This window comes from Phyllostomus hastatus, unplaced genomic scaffold (genome assembly GCF_019186645.2).
Source record: "Phyllostomus hastatus isolate PE091 unplaced genomic scaffold, TTU_PhHast_1.1 phas_contig_210, whole genome shotgun sequence".
NCBI classification, from domain to species: domain Eukaryota; kingdom Metazoa; phylum Chordata; class Mammalia; order Chiroptera; family Phyllostomidae; genus Phyllostomus; species Phyllostomus hastatus.
In genome coordinates, this window is record NW_025333737.1 from 34,947,668 (window position 1) to 34,963,291 (window position 15,624).

The window sequence follows — 15,624 nt, forward strand, 5'->3', positions numbered from 1 at the left end:
CCCGGAACCCTGGTCCGTTAGCTCTCTCGTCACCTTCTTTAAGAGAAAGATCCAGGACCCTGCATTGCTCAGCAAAGCCCTAGGTGCTGCCCCCACCCGTGGGTGGGTGGGGTCTGGATTAGGAGGATTCCGAGTGGGGTGGAAAAGATTTTATTTAACATGCAGCAAAGTGAGGGCAGCAGTCAGTGCATCCAGCATAGTTGTCACAAAACAGCGACCCCGACAGTGACACTCATAAATAACTTTAATGTCTGAAGCTTATATAAAGGAGCGTTTCCATGTGGTGACCCCACCGACTCTCCCGGGGCCGCAGCAGCTGGTCTCCGGAAAGCTCTTGGTTTATTCCTTAAGTAGTGAAATCAATTCACGTTCGACCGGTCCGAGGAAGCAGTGAAACCTGCTCGCTCAAGATGGGGGGAAGGGCGAGGTGACCTCCAGACAGAGGCAGGAAGCCTGGCAAGGGACAGGGTTAGGGCCAGGGAACGAGGCTCTGGGCCCGTCCAGCTGGGCCCGGTGAGGTGTGTGCACTTTCTCCTGCTGCCTGCGGCTCCTGCTGCCTGCGGCCCGGGGAGCCCCGCGTCTGTCTGGCACCAGCTGGCTGGGGTGAGCACTGCTGAGGCGGCAGGGCCTGGTGACTCCACTCAAGCTCAGCCCCCGACCCCACCACCTCCAGACCTGACACCTCGCCGACAGCACCCTCGAGCGGCTGAGCGGGCGGCTCCTGCAGCAGGCCAGTCCAGCGCCTCCCGCCCGGCCCTGGGCCTCCTGTTCCTGTCTGTTCACGGTGCCGAGGGCTGTCCGGGGGCGGGGGGGTGGGGGAGAGAGGCCCAAGCAAGAGGACGCAGAGGGGCAGGTGTCATCCGCCCTTCAGAGACTCGAAGGGCGAGACGGCAGTCCATTTCGTGCCAAGCAAGAGGTAGTGAGAAGGCTGGCCTGCTGCCCCGGTGGGGCACACTTGTCCCAGGGAGCTCCGAGTCCCGCTCCCCGGGGAGGGGGCGCCGGTTCTCTTCGCGCCTTCGTCCAGGGTGCTGCGAGGCCCGGCTCTGTCTCTAACAGGCTGAGCTCCACGTCCCACTGAGACGCCCACGGGACGCCACCTGCCGCCGCCAGGGACAAGCACACACTTATCATCCAGTGGCCCTTCCAGGCTGACGCTGCCCACGGCAGGCAGCACACCAACTCCCTGCTCTGCGCCCAGGCCCACGGGGGGCCCCTGGGCTCCGCACCCCCTCCTGGAGGTAGGAGTAGCAGCCTGCCAGCAGGGGAAGCACAAGCAGCATGGCGGGGGTGGGGGTGTGAGGACATGGTCCTTGACGGGGGGCCCACAAGGCTCTTTAGAGACCTGCCCGTGGCACTGGGGGGTGTGAGCACGAGAGGAAACCTCCTCAAACCTTGGGTCTGCGTCCTCAGGGGATGGTGCAGGGTCTGGGGCCACAGCCCGCCCCACAGTGCATGGCCACTTCAAGTCACACAGGTAGATAAAACCGGGTCCTTTTAAGGGGCCAGAGGAGGAGAGACCACCACAGCAGCAGCTCGGGCCCTGGCAACAACGCCCAGGGCCCTGCCCCACACCGAAGCTCTAAGCACTGCGGTCAGGACGTGAACAACTGGACTCAGCCCTCTAGTCTCAGGGCCACCTGCTTGGGCTTCAACGCGGAGACGACAGTGTCCTCTGGGGTCATAGGTTCCCCCACTGCTCCACGGGAGGGAACTGGTCCACCTCACCCACCTCCGTGCTCAGCTGCTCCCCCAGGGCGAAAGTCAGCCGGTACCGCAGCCTCGCCTTCTCCTGCGACGGGGGCAGCACACGAGACCCCGTCACCCGCCGGGCCTGTGCGGCAGACCCTGCCCCCACCTCCCCACCCTTGCTCAGCCACCGAACCAGGGTGGGGAAGGGACAGGGTTGGTGCTGCAGCCCCACGACACTCGGGGGTGGGAGAGGCGGTCCCCGATTCCCACTCTGGGGCCCCCAGCTCACCTTCAGTGGGTTAGCGAGCAGCATGACCTGGGTGATGGCTGCAGGCGGCTGGACGGGGCTAAACGGAGACAGTTCTGTCCCAGACGGTGGCTGCAACTTCACTTTCATTGACTACAGAGGGAACCCAGCGTGGTCAGGGGACACACTGCCACCTGCTGGCCACGAACACCCTCAACACTGCGTTGCAGAGACAGGGAACGCCCGCGTCCAGAGGCCCCAGGGAGTACCTTGGGCACGGCGGCCTGCAGCATGATGCCCTTGATGGGCAAGGGCGCTGTGTTCAGCATGGACACCACCACCACCAGCACGTCGGGCCGCCCCGGCGGGCACTCCTTGGCGAAGTGGAAGAGGATGCGGAAGCCGTTTTTATCGTAGGCCGTCACGGGAAGGGCGCTGCCTGTAAGAAGGCGGAGGCGGCACGGGGGTGTGGAAGGCGAGAGAAGGGCGACAACCCCCAGCAGCCCTGGGGGCGCCCGCAGCGGCCAAGTGGGGAGAGCGGCTCCCCCCGCAGGAGCCCGGGGAGGAACCCCTGCCAGCCCGGCACTGGGTGCCCGGCGGCAGCAGGCACCGGCCGAGGAGGAAGCGGTCCCCTGACTCTGAGTGCGTCCCGACCCGGCCCACTCACTCCCCACACCGCTGCACATCGTGGGCTCCACCCCCCGCCCCCCCCACGCCTCCAGCACCTACTAGGCTTGATGGATTCCAGGGGCACGTGGACGCTGGCCAGGGAGAGATCGGGCCCCTTCACGGGGCTGCCCGGGGATGGGCAGGCGGGTGGCTGGAAGAGGGGGCTGCCGGGCCCCGTGCAGAACGGCAGGAAAGGCCTGGCCGAGGCGCCGGGAGGGACCAGAGGGGAGGTGGTGGCCACAGGAAAGAAGCTGGAGGTGACGGGTTTCACCAGGCCTGAGGTCCTAGGAGGCAGGAAGGGCAAGTCAGAGACCAGGCACGGCTGCCGGCCGCCCCCTCCCCAGCTTCCAGATCCCCGTCTCAGGTCCGACTGAGAGAACGCCCCAAACCCTTTGGTTTCTCCAAGCCAGGTCCAACCCTCCTCCACCAGCCTTCCCCCACTTATTACACTTTGGCTTCTTCTAGCAGCTGATCGAGGGCGTCCAGCTTGTTCAGGGTGCCGTCGCCCACAGCTGAGCCGTGGTACCCAGGAGCTGTGGGCTCAGGCTTTGGGGCCGAAGCTGGGGGCGGTCCGGTGGGAAACAAGAAGCCTGCTTTTTGGGTGGCAACACTGGCCGGGACCGCAGGGGCCGGGAAGGGGGGCGGCAGCGGAGCCTGGGCGCTGCCGGCAGGGGTGGCTGAGGGCTGGAGGACAGGCCCGTCGCGGGGGCTACGGGCAGCCGTCCCGGATTGGGGGCCGAAAAAGTCCAGGTCCGACTGTTCGTTCTACCGGGAAAGAGCGGAGAGTGCCCATGAGCAGGGGCATAGGGGGTCCCAGCTCTCCACCCTGGCCCCTTGGCAACCTGCTGGCGGAGATGCCCCCGAGGACGGGCCCCAGGGACCTAGGACAGCAGGGCTGCGGCTCACTGCAGCTGAGGGCCACTCGAGAACGGGGCAGCACCGGTGAGGATGGCTGTCACGTGTCCCGGTGGTGTCACCAGTGCACCCACCTGGAACAGGGGCCACTGGCCGTTTCCCGCGGACTCCTTGGGAGCGGCTGTGGGGGGTGGGTCCGTGAGGCCTGAGAACGGAGACGGCTGTGGTGAGAGGAGGCGCTGGGCCTGGGCAGCCCCGCTGGCCCCCCGCCTGAGGAAGGGGTGCAGGAGCCAGAGAGATGGGCCGGGGGATGGTTCCAGCGGGATGCAGGCAGAGCAAGACACTAGATCTACCATTTCCACCCCAGAGTCCACTGCAGACTGCCCTGGTAGCCTGAGGGACACTGGACGTGACCCTCTCCCAACCACAGCCTCCTCCCCTGTCTTGCTGAGCACACGGGGCGCCCCGCGCACCTCCCGGTTCCATGCCCCCTTCTTCTCTACCCGCTCTGCCAGAGGAAGCCCTTCCCAGTCTCCTTCCGGGACGCACCCAAGCAGAGCAGCTCCTCATCCAGCAAGCACAGGGCGTTGCTTGTGCTGCTGGGCCCCGGGGGGGCTTCCGCCTGGCTGGAGGAGCGGCTGCCCCCAGGCCCTGAGGTCTGGGGGGGTGGGGGGAGAATAGGGATGCCCGAGGAAGGTGCTGGGGGGGCCGGCGCCAGCGCTGGGGGTGGGCTGCTGGGTGCGTCCAGCCCTGCCAGGTCGATGAGTGCGCCTTGGCTGCCGGAGTGGCAGTTTCCTGGATGAGAGGGGGAGGGGCAGGAACCATTAGGGACCACGCTAGAGGCTGTATGGCAGGGCGCCCCCTCCATGGGCACGGGGGCTGCCTGGAGGGTCCCGCGCGAGGGGCTCAAACACTGCACCTTCAGAGTCGGGCAGGGTGGGGGCGGACAGCTCCCCGTTGATGACCTGCCCCTCAATGATTGTTTTGTACGAGTTGATGACCCGGGAGAGGTTGTCACTGGCTTGCAGGATGTCCCCTGGAGCAGAGGAGAGACGTCTCACTCCTGGCCGTGAGAACTGCCCCGCCACAGACACACCCGATTCCCGGGTCGTCCCTGACAACCAGCCCTCCCTTTGCGCTCACCCAGACTGCTGTCATAGTCCTCTGTCTCGCTGGCCAGCTTGAACAGCGTCCGCCTCCTGCTCTCGCACCGATCGAACAGCTCCTGCAAGAAGAGGCCCAGATTGAGCCGGGGCTCCCCGAGGTCCCCTGACTCGGCCAGGTCACCACCCAGGTCCAGGGGTCCGCGCGGGGGCCCCTCTGCCGGGGGCCAGGCCGAGGGCAGCCCGGGGCGCAGAGCCCCGCAGACGGGGTGCACGCGCAGCCCTTCCGCCCAGGGTGGGCCCGTCTCCGCTCCCCTCAGGCGGGGGCACCAGCCCCTCTACCCGGCCGCCCTGCCGACCCCTGAGTCAGGGGCCACCGGACGCGCAGCAGTGTCCCCAAGGGGGCGCGACCTTCATGAGCTCTCTGTCTGCCTCTGAAGAGTCCTCCCTGCTGTAGTGCAGCAGCATCTCGCCGAGCAGCTTCACGTTGTTGTTAGCCTCCTCCAGGGTGTGCAGACGCTCTGTCACCTTCTGGGTCCGGGCCTCGTCCTGCGAGAGAAGGGACTCGGCCACACTGTCCCCCGCAGCCCCCAGGGCGCGGGTGGCACCGGAGGCCACGGGAGCCGCGGCCAGCCCCCCGGGACGCTCCTCTCAGTGCACGGGCCTGGGGACCCACGGGCCTCGGACCCTGTTTGGTTTTTTCCTTTTTAATATGTTTTTTTAATCCTCACCGAGGGATGTGTTTACTGATTTTAGAGAGATGGAGAGAGAGAGAGAGAGACATCAACGTGAGAGAGAAACCTGGACCGGTTGCCTCCCAGACCCACTGCGACCAGGGATCGAACCCCCAGCCTTCTGGTGTACAGGGCGATGTGCCACCCAACTGAGCCACGCGGCCCAGGGCCATTTTTCTTTTAAAATAACGGTCCTCCCCCAGGCCCCGGACTGGGCCCACCCACTCTCGCCCCTCTGCTCCAGTACCCGGCCTCCGCAGGGGACGCCGAGGGCGGGGATTCTGCCTATGGGCCCCCCGCCCACGCCCCGACGCCCGGGGCCCACTTACTTCCTTCACCATGGACTTAATGAGCTTGTTGGCCTCCTGGAGGTCATCTGGGTTCTTGCTTTTCAACAACTTGGCTAAAAGCTGCAGGAGAGGAGAGGGAGTCAAGGGTGACGGTGGCGGGCAGCGCCCGCCCGGGGAGACCCCAGAGGAACGAGGTCCCCGCAGTATTAGTGGGGCCACGTCTCGCCGAGGGCTGCACAGCCCGGTCCCGCTTTACCTTGGATTTCTCCTCGTCGTCGAAAACGGGGTTTTTGGGACGAGGTGGTGGAGAGGGGATCAGTGTCCTGTCCACGGGGATCGGAGGGTCGGACTGCACGATGCCTGCAAGGTGACACGGGGCAGGGCGTCTGCTCAGGCCGAGGGTGACGTGCCGCCCCCCTCACACAGCCAGGGCGCACCCCCCTGCGGTCGGGACCTGCAGGGGCAGGGCAGGCACCCACGCCTCTCCCGTCGAACCCCAGCCGAGCCCGTCCCACTGTCTCTAGGGGGGAGAAGAGACGTAGCCTGGGGCCAACAGACACCCCCCTCCTTCCTGCCTTGGCCACCCCCCGGGGCTGGGCGGGGGTGGGCACAGGCACACACCCTGTCTCTTCAGCATGTGGTAGGCGTCCCTGATCTTCGACTCTTCGGGCAGGGCCAACGTCCAGCTGTACAGCAGCTCGATCACCTTGGTCTTCACTTTCTCAGACACTCTGTCCCCCAGGTACTAACAGGCAAAAGGAGACGGGAAACAAGTGACCGCAGTCTGGGGCAGGGCTGTGGGCAGGCTCCTCCACAGCCGTGAAGCGGCTGCTAAGGAGACGGAGCCCTCAGGCCAGTGGGAACCGGCAGGGACCAGGCGTGCGGGACGGCACGGGGGCGGGCAGGACTCTCCCAGCGGCGGGGCTGCACCCGTCCGGGACAGAGTCTGCGGTCAGGCAGCTCGCGGGAGCCGGCCCTGCGTTTGCACGCCCCGTCTGCCAGAAAGGCAGCTGCGCTTGACCGCAAAGCACTTCCGGTCTTCAGCGTAAAACTGTTCCCTCTGCCGTGTAAGTCGGGGCCCGGAGCTTAGGCAACCCTCGTGTGCAGCAGAGCCCGTGCAGCCGAGGAACAGGCAGGCCAGCCCCTCGCACCCACGTGCGGTCGGCCAGACGGAAGCGGCTGCCGTGCGGACCCTCCCCAGACACGCACACGGCTGTGCCTCGTCACTGCTCGCATGCAGGCGAGACGCCCGTTGGCGCGGCCTGCCTGTCCCCGCGGCCCGCGTGGTCGCCCTGCTGTCCTCGGGGCCGCCTGTCCTAGGACACGACACAGAGAGCGTCGTGTCCACGGGGATGCCCGCTGGGCAGTGACGGCCAGCACGGCGGGAGGGGAGAAGCACTAGGTTCCTACTAGTGAGCAAACTGCCCCGACTCACCTTCGGAGAGACCACTTTGATCAACTCGTTCAGAAACCGGAACTTCCCCACCTCGTTGTGAAACCTCCGGCCGCAGTTCTTCATGCACGCCTCCAGCACCTGCGGCGCGGGGGAGGGCGGGGGGCGCTCGGTGGGGGTGCGGTCCGGGTGGCACCGCCCCCCACCCCCAGGTGCCAGATAAACGTTCACCCAAGGAAGGACTCATCGGGAAGAGCTGAGAACACGACCCCAGGGGACATCTCATGTCCCTCAAATTACAGAGCTCTTCTGGGGAAGCTCAGCGGGAACCAGAGAACCGTCCCCGTCCCCCCACCCCCCGGCCAAGAAGGTGGAACGTCAGTCCCAGAAGGCGCCTCCCTGCCAGGTGCCGCGCTGCGTCCTCGAGCTGAGGAGAGCGAGGCCCAGGCTCCTGTCCGCAGCTGCCCGACACTCTGGGAGGCGGGACTTCCCGGCTGAACTGCTCCCCCAGCTTCAGTGGGCACAACGCACTCCCCCCGCCCCACTCCCACCTGCCCTCCCTCTGGGGCCGCAGGGCGTCCTGAGGCTGCCCTGTGCCTGCAGCCCGGGCCAGGGACACGCCGCGCCAGAGCCCCCTTCCTGGGCTCGTGTCTGTGGAGCGGGGTTTCTGGACTGTGCCACTACGGACGGCTGGGGCCGGCCACTCCCCACGGAAGCCTGCCCCGTGCGCCGCAGGGTGTGTGGCAGCACCTCTGGCCTCTCACCCACGAGGAGACGCCAGGGGCACCCCGACAGGAGAAAACCAACAGTGTCTCCCCATACCACCAATGTCCCTCGGGGATCGGAACAGAGGCGTGCACACGGGCTGAGCCGCCTTCCCGAGACCACGCCCTGCCCTGCGCCTCTCGACAGGGGGAACCCCTGTACACGCTCTCTGCACGCAGCCCCACGTCCCGAACCCTCGCGGTCTCGAACACCGAGAGCCGCCACTGGTGCGACACCTTCACTGGTAACTGGCGTTGCTTTTAGCTACAGAGTGAGTTTCACTCACCTCCAATCTGCTTCAGTCAGCCAACTCGTGACGGGCTGGACAGCTGTGTCTGAGCCCCGCCCTCCGCTGGCCTCTGGCCCCTCCCTCAGCCTCTGCCTCTCCCACTAGACCGCTGGCACGAGGGCGCACACACTTGGAAACAGGCTACCCAGGGGAACCTACCGTCAGGGCCTGGACCGCCTCCCATTCCTGCGGAGACTGGATCTTATGGGCCAGCAGGCGGACGGCTATCTGCGGCCTGGGGGACAAGCAGACCGCACCCTGAAGACACTGCCCCGGGGCCGCAGGGCCAGGCCTCCTTGGCCTCGTTTCTCCCTTTCCCAGCAACGCCCTCACCCGCCCCTCAAGGCCTCCAGACTCACCCCTCGAGCTCCCTGTTGATCTGGTCGCAGAAGCCGATGATGTACTCCCAGTCCTCCTGGCGGTTGCAGGGGTTGGTGGCTTTATCTTGGGACAGAACAGAGAAGGGGACGACTGTAACGAAGAGCAAGGAGGGCAAACAGAGGTTCTCCTCTTAACTTCTATGCACCGACGTGAAGACGCCCGTTTCCGAATTTCTCCTCCACCGGAGGCCTCAACGGTTCAGCCAGGCAGCAAGTCACGTACGAACGCCGCGCTCTGCCCGCAAAGTGCAGGCCCCCAGTGAGGAGAAAACGGTCCTCAGCCGCACGGGGCTCAGGGCAGGTCACGATCGACAGGACAAATGCAGACACAAATGACTGAAACACTCGAGTAGATCCTGTGTAGAATGTTTACTGTGACACATAAACATGGATACTTCCAGCTATGGAAAACCAAGCTGGGTGTTAAGCAAGTCGGGGTGATCAAGAAGTGCCTCCTAGCCCTGGCTGGTGTGGCTCAGTGGATTGAGTGCTGGCCTGAGAACCAAAGAGTCGCCGGTTCAATTCCCAGTCAGGGCGCATGCCTGGGTTTTGTGCCAGGTCCCCAGCAGGGGGCGTGTGAGAGGCAACCACATGTTGATGTTTCTCATCCTCTCTTCCCATCTCTCTAAAGATTTAAAAAAATCTTTAAAAGATAAAAAATTACTTTAAATAAAGAAGTACTTCCTAGTACAGTGTAGGAAATACAGTCAATAATAGTGCCACACACCTGAAATCTGTGTAACTTTTATGTCACCACAGTAAATTCAATAAGGATAAAAAAGTGATCACATGCCTGTAATGAATTTATCAATTAATAATTAAAAACAATAGCAGTATAATAAGTCGGTATGCAGCCGGGTGGGTTCTGGAAATATTGGGGGGAACACTTCACAAAGAGTTTGACTATTTACTCACTGTGCTGTACCCTCGAAACTAACACAGAATAGTAACGATTATAAACTGTAATTGAAAAAGATTTTTTAAAAATAACAAATTAGAAACTACAGAAGGAAGTGTTTCCTGGAGAATGTGAAAAACGGGATACTTGACAAAAAATACACATACTTAGAAAATATACTTCCTACAGGCCCTGGCTGGTGTGGCTCAGAGGACTGAGTGCTGGCCTGTGAACCAAAGGGTCGCTGGTTCAATTCCCGGTCAGGGCACATGCCTAGGATGCAGGCCGGGTCCCCAGTGGGGGGCATGTGAGAGGCAACCACACATTGATGTTTCTCTCCCTTTCTCTTCCCCTCCCCCCTCTCTAAAAATAAATAAAAATCTTTAAAAAAAAAGAAGAACATATACTTCCCTCATATCCTTCAATACTTTTCAAGATCTAAAAATTCTTTTAAATTGCGGGTCATCCTCACCATCTGTGGTTAAGCTAACAACGTTTACTGACCCCTGCGAAGCACCGGTCAGCGTGCTCTCCACCCCTGGGGTCACGGAGGCGCGATCCGAGCTTGAGCACACAGTGCCCTCAAGGTGAAATGCTCTTGGGTCAAGGACAGAGACAGACGCTGGGGAGCCCTCAGAGGGTCACTGGGGTTTCAAATCCAGTGCTAACGCAGAGCCTCGAATACTTGGTGAGGGTCCCCTTTCCCCTCTCACCCCCAGAAGCTGTGCTCGCAGACAGCAGCCCTGGCCGAGGCTGGGTAACCATGTTCCCGTCTCGTGGTCATTACCAAGGCTTTTAGGACGCAGTTTTCTCGTTTGTCACGGACATGACCACAATGCATTTTCCCACTGGGTTTTCTCTCTGCCACGGTACTAGCATTCCGCCTACTGGGGACATTTTATTTTAAAAAAACAAAAGCAACCATTCCCGTCTCTGATTCAGACCTTGGCACTCGCCTACCCCAGAGAGCAGCGTCCAGAAAGCAGCTGTCTGCCGCAGCTAGGGCCCAGGCCGGGAGGACGAACGGGGGGGCTGAGGACACAGGCCGCTTCCCGCACCCGCACGGCGTCCGCAGCCGGGTGACGGCAGCCTGACGAGGAGGAGGCCCTTCCCGACAAGGGCCCTGTTAGAAGTTCCTGAGTTCTGACTTCTCTGGACCATTTTCCTAACTTCCGTTCTTCCTGATGTTAAAAATCCCTGGCTCCACAGTCAGGTCCTAACAGGGACTCCGTGCCCCACGCACAGGGCCCTGAGCCACCAGGGGTCAGACGCCGAGAGGAGGCAGAGCAGAGACGGGGCTGCGGCTCCGGCTGCGTGCGCCTGCCTGGCGGTGCCTCTGCTCTGGCTGCGAGACGACTCACACGGTTCACGCTCATGCGTGGAGGGAGAGAGACATGCCTGTCCTCAACTGCAAACAGAGAATTAGCAGGCCCTCCGGAATGTCAGGCCTGGAGGAAGGAGAGATTAATCCTATTGATTGTGACCACTAATTGCCACGTGCCCTCCTAGCTGTCACCTTCCAGGGAAGCCCGAGTTTCTTCCGCCAGTTACCTGAAACCTTCTCAGGTGTTAGCGTGGCTTCGTTGCTCAGCCTATCATCTGAGATGTTTACAGTTCTCACGTCACATCAAGAGACTGTAGGGAGACTGCCCCATCACCACCACTCCGGGAACAGCCACACACCTCGTGGTGTAAGAGAAAGCAGTCCCCTCACTTGCACTGTCAGCAACTGGAGAAGCATCTTCCAAACACAGTCTGATGTGGACTCCCCGGCCTCCCTGCGCACGTGCGCACATACACGCACACATGCATGCACACGCAACAGGCACTCACCAAACGTGTGTTCTTCTCACACCTGCTAGAACTCCAACGGCGTTTCTGCTTCCAAGAATACCCCTGCTTACTTTTCACTGTGTTCAACTTCTCCAGAATCTGACTTTATTTATCTACCAGTTCTACCCTGGTAGCACTTCCTGCTGCGAACCTGCAGGGAGCGCCGCGCCTGCATGTGGGCACAAAAAGCCCCAGCCTCAGCCCCACTCCCGAGCACCCCCGCCACCCCCGCTCTCCAGCTGGCTCCGGAAGCGGACCTCAGTCGCCCACAGGAACTGGGAGAAACCTCTGGGGATCCTCCTGGGCGGCCGGATCTCTCCATCTGCCCGCTGCCTCGCTCAGCAGATGCAGCCACCCACTCAACGTTCTCCATCGCCTGGCACGGAGGAGACCTCGGGGCTTACGTCAGGGACCCTGCCTTCTGGAACCACGCCTCTGGGATCTATTCCGATTCAAGGTTTCTGTTTTCAGGTCCCTACCTAAAGCCCTCCTCTCTTCTGTGCCTGCACCTCTAGATTCCCTGCTCCCCCTTGCAGCTCCACCGCTAGCCCTGACTGCCGCGGGACCGCGAAAGGTCACGTGGGGACGGAAACAGCAGCACTGGCTGTCCCATCCCGTTACCTCCCAGACATCCCAGAGACGGCCCGTTCCATGTAGCAACGACTCAGAAATAAGCAGAAGCAAGAAGAAGAGATGGAAAAAGAGTCAAGAATTGACCTTCATTGCTAGAGCCTTGCATCAAGAGAGAGTGAGTCAATCACGGAGTGTTTGTTAGGCACCCTTTGAAAATTAAGCGTGCGGCATGCCAGGCCCTGGAGGGACTTCAGAAAACGCACACGGCTCAGACCCTGCCCTGGGCCCAGCAGGGGCTGCTGCAGGAACTCCGGCAAGCCTCGGAGTGATGAGACCCAGAATGAGATGCTGCCGAAGCGCACGCACCGGCTGGTTCACTTGGTCCAGTTCACACCGTTCAGTCACAAGACTTACGACCGAGTTACATCCAGGTAAATCCTTCTAAGTTGAAATATCTGAAGTTGAGGATGCATTCAATACACCTCACCTACCGAACATCACCGCTTAACCTGGAACACAACATCCAAGGAGGTCCTCTCTCCCGATGCAACATGAGACATAACCAGGGCAACAACCACGACAGGATGTAATGGTCAGTGCCTCTCTGGTACAGAAACGCGTCTAAAAACAAACCATCGACTCCCCTCCCTGACTTCCCCATTTCTATAAAAAAGCTCCCTTGGCCCCGACCCACAGGCACCCGGGTTTGAAGCCCCTCCTCCCGCGCCTCCTCCCCTTCTCGGTCCGGTCCGTCCGCAGTCCCTTCCACCTTCACGCCCTTTCAAGTCTCTCCCTCATTTTTTGTCTCTGCCCCCACCGCCTCCCTCACCACCGCTTCCAGAGCTTCTGCTCCGGCCCACCCTGCATGGAACCCCCTCATGCAGCGCCTCCCCTCAAACACCGACACAAGGTCCCGTAGGACTGGGGTCTGAGAACTGCAGAACGCCGGCTGCTTGGCCTGGAATTCGAGCCCTTGCAGAGTGTGGTTCTAACCTCCCGCTTCCTCTCCCACCGCTCTCCTCCAGGAACTCCGGGCTCGGACCAGCCGAGCACCCCCGCCGTGAGTCCCAAACACGGCTGGCTGCCTCCACATCGTAGTCTGTCCCCTTGGCCCACTGTTCCTGTTCCTCGAGGTTTAGCTCGAATGCCACCTGCCCATTGCGAGAAAGCATCTTCCATTCCACCTATCCCGAATTTTCGTGATAAAGAAACTATCTGCATTTTTAGCATTTCTGGCTCTTGCCACTGTGCCTTTATCTCTTTATTTAAGAATGCTTTGGCCCTGGCTGGCGTAGCTCAGTGGATTGAGCGCGGGCTGTGAACCAAAGTGTCGCAGGTTCGATTCCCAGTCAGGGCACATGCCTGTGTTGCAGGCCATGACCCCCAGCAACCACACATTGTTGTTTCTCTCTCTCTCTCTCTCTCTCTTTCTCCCTCCTTCCCTCTCTAAAAAATAAATAAATAAAATCTTTAAAAAAACTTAAAAAAAAAAAAAAAAGAATGCTTTAACCACTGCAGCATCACCTTCATGAAACCGAAGGCAAAGACGGCTTGCACTCGTTCTCACAGTGCCCCCCGCAGCAGGCGGCACTCCTTCCACACTGCCCGGCTGTGGCACCGAGAGGGCTTTGGAGAAGGCCGCCATTACCAAGAGATGGTTCGTGGGGGTGGAGGGCCTGGGATGGGCCTCCAAGCTCTCCGTGAGCAGAGGAGAACAGGGCTTGCGGGGAAGAGGCCAAGTGGGGGACAAGAGCACCCGGCTGGCCGAGGGGAGCGCAGGCGGGAGGTGTGCAGCCGCGGCGGGACGGTCGGGTTCCACAGAGGCACTCTCCCGGGAGCGGAGCGCAGAGGCGGCAGGGACGGTCGGGTTCCACAGAGGCACTCTCCCGGGAGCGGAGCGCAGAGGCGGCAGGCCCGAGGCACTGGGCCCGGCAGGGGCTGCTGCGGTAAGTCTGGCAAACCACAGAGCGCCCAGGCCCTAGAATGAGATGCGGCTGAAGCGCAAGCACTGGTTGGTTCACTTGGTCCAGTTCACATCATGAAGTCACAAGGCTTACGACGGGGTTACACCCAGAAAACCCTTCATACACCGAGAACGCTGTAAGTGGAGGATGCATTCACTACACCTAACCTACCGAACATCACTGCTTAGCCTAGAACACAACACCCAAAAACCACTGGCAACACAGTTCAGCGTGGAGTATCGGCGGTTTGCGTGGCTGATCACGTGGCTGGCTGGGAGCTGCGCTCACTGGCGCTGCCCAGCACCACGGGAGAACGCCCTACCGCACAGCTGGAGAAAAGACCGAAACCCAAACTTCAAAGTACGGTTCCTGCTGAATGCTTATCGCTTTCACACCACCCTAACATCGAAAAGTCGCGTTGCACAACGGTAAGATGGGGACACCCAGCCGCTAAAGATACCGCCCCATCCCTTCTCACCACCTCCACTCCCCCACAGAAACAGGTCCGACCCTCTCCTAGTTCAAAACATAACTCGGAACCTACTAAACTCAGCTTAGGCCACCGAAACTACTCCAGTGTCCCCACGGATCTCTGTGAATCAAACCAATTCCAGCTGGTTACATCTGGTTGGGTGGCTCTGGTTTCATTAGACTGCCACAATTTCCCCTTTTTGTGAAACTGTAACGATATTATCTGCTTCATTAGGATACTTTAATAAATGAATTAAATGAATGTCTTCAGAACACTCTGCGCTCCCTGGAGAACAGTTCCATATATACAGAATGCCTCGTGACCTGCCTGTAATGGAAGATTTTTGCAAATGTACCTAGGTTCAACCACCTGAAAGGAGTTCTTATCAAGAAAGGTCAGGCAACTGGAGGAAGCAGCCATCACCTGCAAGAACCTGGAGGCGCTAGTGAATGAGAGATCTCTTGCAAAAGGTAGTAACTACGCATCCCTACTTGCGTTATCACCATGTTCAGTTTCTACCTCGAAGCCTCTGGGTTCGGAAGCCTGTAGCCCATAAGAAAGTAACTTATTCACCCTTCAGCAAAGTACTACCAGCTAACGAGGTTAACCCATATTTCCTTAGTAGCAACGTAAGTTAGCAATTGTAACAATAGGCCGCTATAACTACGGCATGGGCTGGGTTCCTCAGCTTTGCTCAGGGTAGGTTACCAACAAATGACTCAAGATGTCCACGGGTGTATGCGCGCGCGGGGGCATACAGCTCTGTTCTCTGTGTGTGCGTGGATTATTCTCACTTCAAACATTCTGCCTGCGCGAAGCGGTCACTTCTCCTTTGACATAGAGCCACAGCTCCGAAGCTCTGTGCGTGTGCTCTGCAGCACCCACCGCTCCCGACGTTCAGCCCAAATCGAGAGCTTTTCCCTTCGTCAGGGACTGAGCCACCCGCAGACCCGCCACAATTTCCCCTAAGCGGCAGAGCTTGTCAGGCGGAAGCACTTGGCTGTCACTTTCCCGCAGCCCGCGAGGCCGGACGGGACCCGAGCCCACGCCGACGCGCGTGGGAGCGGGAAGTGGCGCCGCAGCACCCGGAGCAGGTGCCGGGCGGGGACCAGGCGCCTTGCTGGGGAAGGGGCGTGAACGCGGAACGCTCGCGGCGCGCCGGGCCCAGGCTCAGACTGCCAGGCGGCGGCGCCGCGGAGTCCGGGGAGGGGGTGTAGGGGTGCGCGGAGGAGAGACTCGGTGGTGCCGCGAGGGCATGCAAGAGCGGACGCGGATACTCACTCAGCCAGGACTCCAGGCTCTCTCCTTCCGCCTCCGCCATATTGCAGCCGCCCGGGCCGGGCTCGCGGCCTCAAACCTCGCGATAACCTGCAGGATCTGAGCCGGGGCGGGGCCAGCATGGGGACTTGAGAGGCGCCGCCACCGACGGTCGCGCCAGACTGCGACGGATAATGGGAGGGCGAGTGTTTC

General features: G+C 61.1%; 1 protein-coding gene and 1 non-coding gene across 3 annotated transcripts; one reads left to right on the top strand and one right to left on the bottom strand.

The window, feature by feature from the left end:
- Positions 1-134: 134 nt before the first annotated feature.
- On the bottom strand, positions 135-15,525 carry GGA3 (golgi associated, gamma adaptin ear containing, ARF binding protein 3). 2 transcript variants are annotated; one of them, XM_045835876.1, is made up of 17 exons: positions 15,436-15,525; positions 8,394-8,478; positions 8,194-8,269; positions 7,023-7,121; positions 6,209-6,332; positions 5,844-5,947; positions 5,627-5,707; positions 4,975-5,112; positions 4,604-4,685; positions 4,380-4,496; positions 4,010-4,255; positions 3,595-3,665; positions 3,054-3,370; positions 2,666-2,889; positions 2,206-2,375; positions 1,979-2,089; positions 135-1,789 (listed from the first exon to the last, which is right to left on the bottom strand). In XM_045835876.1, the coding sequence occupies exons 1-17, from the start codon at positions 15,473-15,475 to the stop codon at positions 1,679-1,681; spliced, it is 2,196 nt and encodes a 731-aa protein (XP_045691832.1). In that variant the 5' UTR covers positions 15,476-15,525; the 3' UTR covers positions 135-1,678. The 2 variants fall into 2 exon arrangements, with proteins under 2 accessions (XP_045691832.1, XP_045691831.1); XM_045835875.1 differs by having other exon boundaries at positions 8,394-8,505; positions 15,436-15,498.
- Positions 10,090-10,211, top strand: LOC123817792. The gene has a single exon (XR_006785506.1). It is a non-coding gene; the product is annotated as a small nucleolar RNA SNORA32 (small nucleolar RNA).
- Positions 15,526-15,624: the final 99 nt, after the last annotated feature.

Excerpts from the sequence above, each read along its gene's own strand:
- GGA3 (XM_045835875.1), bottom strand. The coding sequence starts at position 15,475 with ATGGCGGAGGCGGAAGGAGAGAGCCTGGAGTCCTGGCTGA. Across the intron at positions 4,497-4,603 it reads GGACTATGACAGCAGTCTGG|GGGACATCCTGCAAGCCAGT; the intron begins GTGAGCGCAAAG and ends CCTCTGCTCCAG. Across the intron at positions 4,256-4,379 it reads CACCCTGCCCGACTCTGAAG|GAAACTGCCACTCCGGCAGC; the intron begins GTGCAGTGTTTG and ends CCTCTCATCCAG.